At 40.5% G+C, this 8,985-nt stretch overlaps 1 protein-coding gene across 1 annotated transcript; it reads left to right on the plus strand.

Moving 5' to 3' along the window:
* The first annotated feature begins 1,697 nt into the window (after positions 1–1,697).
* On the plus strand, positions 1,698–8,132 carry LOC131478719 (histone-lysine N-methyltransferase PRDM7-like). Its single transcript, XM_058659294.1, has 3 exons — positions 1,698–1,806; positions 7,078–7,349; positions 8,061–8,132. Exons 1-3 carry the CDS (start codon positions 1,698–1,700, stop codon positions 8,130–8,132), a joined length of 453 nt encoding a protein of 150 aa, XP_058515277.1.
* The last annotated feature ends 853 nt before the right edge of the window (positions 8,133–8,985 follow it).

Consider the following 8,985-nt stretch of genomic DNA (forward strand, 5'->3'; position numbering starts at 1 on the left):
TCACGCTGTGTAGATCTTCTTGCTTTAGTGAACTCCAGTGACCTTCTCGCTCTTCTCCCTACAGTTTAGCGCCTCCTGGCCTGTTTCTCTGCTGGATCGGCTCCCCTCCTTCCCTACTCCACCCTACACCAGCTCTCTGCAGTCGGCCATCTTTTTTTTTTCTCTCCAGATAGCTTTAAATTTAGAATTTGATCTGTTGGAGATGCGTAAAAATGCTCAGAATTCTGGCATTTATGATATGACCTTCTCTGCCATGGCACTTGAAGGGAAATACAGAGGTCACAGTGAAACTTGTAGTAAAAAATGTGTTAGGGCCAGCGGCATGGCCTAGTCTCAAAAGTCCTCTCCTTGAAAGACCCGGGATCCCATATGGGCACCGGTTCTAATCCTGGCAGCTCAACTTCCCATCCAGGTCTCTGCTTGTAGCCTGGTAAAGCAGTCTAGGACGGCCCAAAGCTTTGGGACCCTGCACCGTATGGGAGACCCGGAAGAGGTTCCTGGTCCCGGCATTGGATTGGCGCATAACGGCCCATTGCGGCTCACTAAGGGAGTGAAACATCTGATGGAAGATCTTCCTCTTTGTCTCTCCACCTCTCTGTATATCCGACTTTCCAATATCAATAAAATCTTGAAAAAATGTGTTAATTTACAATAATATTGAATAAGCAACAAATTCTGTGATATATATGTCATTTGTGTTTTTGATTCTGTGCCAGACTGGGAAAAGTAATGTAGATCAAGTCCAGCTATTTGTGGGACTTCATGTGATAGAATGTGTCTGTTCCATGGATTTTACACCATGAGCTGAAATGAACAAACAGACTGAAATATTGCACTAGAGACATGAAGCTATTAAATTTCCAGTTAGCAAAACCATATATGCACATTTATTCACTGTTCATAGATGATCCTAGATGTGGAATTTTGTGGTAACATTTCTAGCTGTTTAAATTCATAGCCATACTCATGAGCATGTGTTAAAAAAATCACTCTTAGCATCTCACACAGACTCTATTGCATGTTTGTATCAGTGAGTGTTACAGCAATGTTAATTCATGAAGTTTCCAAGTAAAGTGGCCAATTCATCTTCTGTGTAGGCTAATGTAAATTATTTCAATGCTTGGAGATGTCAGACTAAAAATTATGAAACTCACCTGTAGCTTGCTAAAACTGTGCAAAGTTGCTACTCTTGTCTCTGGCTGCTGGATAAGAATGGCTAAACCTCAGATGGGAAATGGTATTCTCTGCCAAAGATGGAAAGGATCATTGGTATCTTTGGCATGCACCTTACATAGTTTGGTTTCACTTGTTGTTAGCTTTTACCATCATTCATTGGCAATGAAATTCAACACTTCAAAACCAGATTTGGTACCACTTGCCACAGTATTTACAAATCGATTTGTGTCACTCCTCTCCCTTATAATGACTCCATTGTCTCTCACAGAAATATTAAAGTTCACCTCCAAGTGTATGGAATGACACATCTCCTAGTCTTTGCATCCACAAATTAAATGCCCAGATTTCTGCCATCTCTCACTCTCAACTTCAGGCCATTAAATGGGATGTGTTGCTAATCAATTTTTGCAATCTCTTTCATCTTTCATTTCTGACAAGACATTTCCTCCATTTTCTCTTATTTTCAGAATCACACTAATTGCTCTCCTCTTTGTATTGTCTTTTGGCCCATTCATGTTCCAATGACTGAGCTCCATGATTCAAACACTCGCAGAGAACTCCACACGCTCAAATTTAATGATAAGAGTAGGGGAAGTGCTGGGGTACATGCAGTGGATGTGGCGGACAAAGGTGTGAAGATTATTTGTCCATTGCAGGCATGGCCTCAAGCAATTACCTGCTCTATGGCAGGGTCCGGTGGATGTCTCTACAACAACCTGAATGCAGCTCTAACTTCCTTTGCATGAACACACTGGACCACCCTGATGAAGAATTCAAACCCTTTCAGGCATTATTTGCTACCATAGAGTTGGCTTTATACTTAGTGTGTGCTTGGAGGATAAGGTCAATAATAACATCTTGCAAAAGGGCCTTTTATTATGTTTACTGCCTTGGCTGTCTCCATTGACCCCATGCTAATCAAGGGACTCGTATTTAGGGTTTCATTCTTGCCTTGTTCTTTAGATTCTCATTTGCTTTGTGATAAAAGATTTAGTTATAGCATAAGATTTGTACTAGGAACTTCTATTGATTTTAGGTGAAACCAATGGCAGAATTACACTTGGATACACCCTTTTGACATTGATGTCAAACATCTGTGTCAGAACTTGAGATTGCTTCTGTAAAATAAAGGGTGCAGCTTTCCCGCATTGTCCATTGTGATCCTGGAATTGTAGTGGTCTGTTTTATTCCTCTTGGTGCATCACCCATGCAGCCTTCTTGAATTCTGAACCCAGATGGAGCTGGACTCTGGCAAAAGAATTCTATGATGAACATTATAGAATACTAATTAAGCTAAACTAAATTAAATCATATCTAATGAAACCATATCAAAATAAACTAGATTAGAGATATACAGAAATTAAAGCATGGAGAAATTCACCATGTTTCTAGACTTGTATAATCAGCATCATGAAAATGTTCATATAGGGTAAAGGGTGGTTGTTTACCAAATAAATCCTCAATTTACACATGTCAGGACACACTATGGCTACCGATTTTAATCCTGGTTTCCATCCAGCTCCATGCTTGTGGCCTGGAAAAACAGGCAGGAATGGCCCAAAACCTTGGGACCCTGCAACTATGATCGAGACCAGGAAGAGGATCCTGGTTCCAGAATTTGGGTTGGCTCAGCTCTGCCTGCTGTTGCCACTTGGAGAGTGAATCAGCAGAGGGGCAATCTTCCTCTCTGTTTCTCCTCCTCTCTTTTCATCTGACTGTGCACTAAAATGCATATAAATATTTAAAGAACAGGTCTATATTACTAAAAGTAATGAAGCAATTCAAGAACTCCAATCAAATTCCAAACAACAATCTTCTCAGAAAAGACAAGAGATAATGAACAGCCAAGTCTAATCCTAGGAAAATAAAAGCTGAAGGGACCACAATTGCACACAAGACATAGATAGAACAAAGCAGTGCCATCAAAACAGTCTGGCAATGAGAACATTTTGCTGTTCAAGTTAAACAATGTAAAGATATTTAGAAAAATGTTACTTTTATCTTTTCTATGGTAAAACAGTCTTTTGCAAGACAACAGGTTCTTAAAACTGCACAATTTTGTTAAAAATAATCTTGAAATACTTCATTTAAACGAAATCCCTTTGGTGTGTACTATGTGGACTTATGTTTCAGTGACATACTTTCAAGTAATTTGTATTCCATGTAACTTACCTTGGCCAAAGCTTTTCTTTCATTAGCAATCTGTTGACTTTGAAATAAGTTTTACGCTATGTAAGTGTAAGTGTAAGGAAGTGAGAGAGATTATTTTATCTGGTTTATACTCTCCAAAACATTTAATGGTTAGGGTGGCAACAGTCAAACTAGAAGATGTGTTATAACCTTTATTCCAGTTACAAGTTCCTAATAATAATTAGCTAGGCAAAGACAAGTGAAATAACCCATAACTGGCACTGCACAGCAGTTCTGCACTGCAATGCCTCAATCGATTACAGAATTCTTAGTGCAGTGGTTGAGTGTCTGTGCAAAAAGGGGATGAAACTGTGTCAAGGTGGTTAGAGAGACACCCACCAGACCCTGCCAAACTGCTGGCAGCTACCCTAGGTCCTGCCAAACAAGAGAGCTGTTCTCTTCACACCTTTGAAGTTGCTGTGTTATCCAAACCTACTGCATGGAGCTCAGCAACTAAATCAGCCTATACTATAATTCTACAAAAGAATGATATTCTCACTTTAATGTAAGTGTACCTTCCAATTCCCATTGACATTCTCCATCAGTTAACTCTTATTGTTAGATATGAGAAGTCTGTGTGTAAGTGTTTCAATGTATGTGGTGAGGTCGTGCTTGTTGTTGGAATGCATCCAACAAGGTAAAATGGGGGTGACAGATTCAAGGTTAGGGATGTGTCAAAAAGAGGATCCAGGAAGAGGAGGCATAGGGCCTCTCACTCAGCATACATGGTAGATGGAGTTTGCAAAATTTTGAAATATTTATCAATGCTTTCTCATCACTTTCTAGTCAAAATTTGTCGCATGACCTGCAAAAAGAAACACACCAGACAGCAGAAGGTGAGTAGCTTTTAAAACCTATTCACTAAAAGAGATAATAATAAATCAATAAATAATATTCCTCTTAAGTCCCTCACAGGTAAGAAAGAAAGGTAACTGTCTTCTTCCTGTCATGATCTTTCATAATAGCTTTCATAATAGATCTTTCATAATAGATCATGAACATTAAACAAGACAAGCCAAATAATAGCTACTTCTTGTCTTGATGTCACAGAATTTCAGACTTTGTTTGTAAGTTTTATCATCAACACACACAGTTAAACCTTCCAACAACCCTATGAATCAGTTACTGAAATACACTCATTTAAACGTTGAGGAATGTGAGGTATAGTACTGTGAAATGTTTGAGATAAGAGTGGGTGTCCGCACCTTCATAGGGACTTTATTTAGAGCAGAGTCTCCAAGGGCCTAGTGGCTAAATCCTCACCTTGCACACGCCGAGGTCCCTTGTGGAAGCCAGTTCATTTCCCAGCTGTTCCACTTCCCATCCAGTTCCCTGCTGATGGCCTGGGAAAGCAGTGGAGGATGGCCCAAAGACTTAGGACTATGGCACCATGTGGGAGACCTGGAGGAGGCTCCTGGTTCTGGGCTTCAGATCAGCTTTGCTCTGGCTGTAGCCGTGACTTGGGAATGATCCAGTGGATTGATAATATTTGTCTCTCTTTCTCTCTGGAAATGTTCCTTACAAAGAAACACAAAATTTTAAGGGAGAGAGAGAGAGAGCATCCAAGCCTGAAGATTCCAGGCTTTAATGCTGAGAATGTATCAAACAGGCAGTAACTTAAACTTCCCTTTGTGTTCATTCATACAGTAAACAGAATTGCATCTTAAACTCATGTCCTCATTCTTGTAGGACAAAACAACCTCCTCTTTCTCTGGGTACTAAGTACGCAGTCCTTCCAATGTTTGCAATTATTTTTGTTTCCTGTTGCTTCGACAATACAACGTGACTTCTGAGTTTCCATTTGATTACAAATACTTCTCCAAAATTTTGGCAGAGTTTGCATCATGAAGAACTTCCCCAAATTTTCTGGAAAATTAATTCAACAATTTCTGATAAAACAGAAAAGCAAGTCCATGGAATTTTAAAGAAATATATATATATATATATATATATTCATACACACACACACACACACACATATATGTATCTGAAGACAGGAACCAGGAACATCTTCTGGGTTACTTATGCACGTGCAGTGTCCCAATGCATTGGGCTGTCCTCAATTGCTTTCCCAGGCCACAAGCAGGGAGCTGGATTGGATGTAGAGCTGCCAGGATTAGAACCGGTGCCCATATAATCCTGGGGTGTAAAAAGCGAGGACTTTAGTCACTAGGCCATGCCGCCGAGCCCAAGACATACTTTTCTAAAGAAGCCCTACCGACATGCTTTCCCAAATGTTGTTCTCCAGATTACCTATCTAAATGTCCTCCCCTTTTCCACTTTCACTTCTGCAGAGAAAATTGAAAACCATCTGGAGAGAAACCGCCTCAAATGATGTGATCTATCCCCAAATACACTAGAAACACAGACACTGCTTTTCCCTTCAGTATTCAATCACCTCACATAGTTCCCATGTTTGCTGATACATTAAAGAATGCCATGTACCTGAAAACACTTTGCAATTACAAAGAACAACTGGACTGAACAGAGAGTTTAAAAAAAAACATGTTACTTTCTCACTAAAGGGAAAGTCCAGCGGGCCTTTACATAATGAAATCAGTACGAAGGAATCATCAGGAACAGAAAATTCACTAAACACAACTGACTCAAAGAAGGGCCAGAAAGCAGTGTTCCATCTTAAGGAATCAAACAGCTCAGGACAGCACTCTACACAAAAACTTGGTAAGAAAATAATTTCAGGAGTTGTCTCTCTAGGCCCACTAGGAAGCCCAAGGAGGGTGAGGCTTGATGAGGATGGTCAAGCTGTGAGGGATGCAATTGCATGCTTGGGTCATACTCAACACAAAACAAATAGAGGCTCTAGAAACATGTATTTTAAGCTCTTTGGGGGATTATCTAAAAAAAAAATAATAATCGGGATCAGGTTGCTTATCTTATATGCAAAACCTTTATAGAGAGAAATTCAGTTGTCCTAGGAGTGAAGATGCCAGTACTATGCCTGTTTCCCATGGCAGAGTGCCTGGGTTCCAGAACTGACCCTATCTCTGACTCTAGCAAATTGTTGATATACAACTTAATAACACTTGGTGAGGAGATAAGTGCTTGAGGTCTTACAACCCCCTGGGAAAACTGAATAAAGCTTTCTGATCTGAGACTGATTTGGGTGCTATCCAGGTTACTCAAGGAGTGAACCTCCCCACCTCTCTCTGCCTTCTGTATGCTCTAATATTCTCAACTGCTGTGTCAATCTCTAGATGTATCATTCTTTGTTGTTTAAGTAAACAGATATTCAAACTTCAGGGGAAATGAATTAAAACCAGAGATTGGAATGAAAAACAAATGTCCATGCAGTTTTTCCGTGTCTTGAAAGCCCTTTATTTTATTTGAAACATTAAACCCAAAAGAACTGATAACTTCACTGACTTAGTCTCTCCATCTCAGAACTCAGAAGAAAGGATGAGAATGAAGAATTTCAGATGTACAACTTGAAAGGAAGAAAGAGTTAGACATACAAAGAGTTCAGTGAGATTGAGGATGATGACTACCTGTGTAAGTGACCCTTTGGCACATCCGCAAAGAAAAATCTGAATTGAAATTCCACTTGTAATTTGGTCTTACATCATTCTGTCTTCTGGTAACTTGGGGTGCAAGACTGAGACTGAGTGATGTGAGCACTTGGCTGCCTCTGATGCTCTCTATAGCCAGCAACATTTGATATACTTTCCTAATCCCTTCCACTCTCATCTCCAGATTGTGAGAAGTGTCAGATCTGCTTCCTGAAGAGCTGTGCTGCTCATGGACCCCCCGTGTTTCTAAAGGACAATCCAGTGGAAAAGGGACATCCTAGTCGTGCTCTCCTCAGTGTGCCCACTGGACTTCGAGTTGGCCCATCGAGCATTCCGGAGGCTGGGCTTGGAGTATTTAATGAAGCATCTGATCTGCCTTTGGGGTTGCACTTTGGTCCTTTTGAGGGCAAGATCACAAAAGTGGAAGAGGAAGCCAACAGTGGGTACAGCTGGCAGGTAAGAAGCACATCCCTTTCCAGTCTGATGGCTTTTCACCTGCCTAGCATGAGACTGATTCATGTGTACTTCTACACATTATGGCGTGAGTTGAGCCAACATGATCAACCAGGCTGTAAAGATTAGCATAGGGCTCGGCGTCATGGCCTTGTGGCTAAAGTCCTCAGTTAGAACCTGCTGGGATCAAAACTGGGCACTGTTTCTAATCCCAGCAGTTCCACTTGCCATCCAGCTCCCTGCTTGTGGCCTAGGATAGCAGTTGAGGACAGTCCAAATCCTTGGACCCTGCACCTGCATGGGAGATCCCAAAGAGTTTCCTGGTTTCCAACTTGGGATCAGCACAGCACTGGCTGTTGTGGTTAGTTGGGGGAGTGGCTCATCACATGGTAGGTGTCTCTCTCTCTCTCTCTCTCTCTCTCTCTCGTCCTCTCTGTACATCTGACTTAGTAATAAAAATAAATAATTCCAATAAATAAATAAATATTAGCATAGAAAATATCACTGGGCTGTTAAAAATAAAGCAGTGGCAATCTCCTCTATGGGCTTCTACTGTAGGGAAATAAACCAGAATAAATGTGTACCAACACTATGTAAAGAATCAACATGTGTTTGACTCATGTAATGTCACAGAACTTGATGATAGTGTTGTTAATACTTCTGACGAACTACCCCCATTTCAGAAACATATAAACCTATTTTTTTGAAACTCAGATAGCCAAGGGCATGAGCAGCCATGAGTACATGTATGGAAAGGATACTTCTTTTGCCAATTGGATGAGGTAAGAGCCATGGCATGTTACAACTACAGAGGATATTTCTCTCCAAGACAAGATCACTTTCCTTTCTCCTCTACTTTCCTCAGTGACTTTTACATTATATGTCTTCTTTCATGTTTATTCTAATGACCTGTGAATTTAATGACCAGTTTCTAAAAGCACATTCTATATAAACACTATTTCTTTTTTTATAAGATATCACTATGCTTAATAAACAGAGCACAAAATGGGCCTTGAGGAATCTAGATCAACTGGGGCCATTAGACACATCCTTTCTCTAATTAGCATTGATCAAACCTTTCCAGTGTCAAAAATTTCCTAAATACATGGAGATTCCATGAGATTGGTACCTGGCAGTAATGTTTCTTAGTCTTTTGACAATTATACACTGTCAGAACAACTTCAGACATAAGACCTTCAATCGATGAGACAGTGAAAGATAAAAAAAAAAAAAAAAAAAAAAGAGGAAACAACCGGGTTCTGGCAACAGTCATTGACATTCAGTGGGCAAAGGCAGTGACTGTGAAGCCTGCATCCCAAGTACTGGTTGCTCTACTGCCAAACCAGTGGCTTCCCTGCTTCGTACTTGTCTCAGGATTCTTTCTTTGTCTTCATTGGAGTGGAACTTGAGCACCATATGTCTGGGTGAAGATCGCTTTGGGTCATATCTGCTGGGAGTCCTCTGACCGTCCAGGATTTGGGCTGGGTTCATGTTCCAAGTGTTTTGGAAGTTTTCCTGTATAATTTCGTCGAGCACCATTTGCATTCCTGACTCTTTTTCCGCTCCTTCAGGAAGGCCAATAATCGTAATATTTGATTTTCTGAGGTTGTCTTTCATTTCTTGTATGGTCTTATTGGCT

This window comes from Ochotona princeps, chromosome Y (genome assembly GCF_030435755.1).
Source record: "Ochotona princeps isolate mOchPri1 chromosome Y, mOchPri1.hap1, whole genome shotgun sequence".
Classification (NCBI taxonomy): Eukaryota; Metazoa; Chordata; class Mammalia; order Lagomorpha; family Ochotonidae; genus Ochotona; species Ochotona princeps.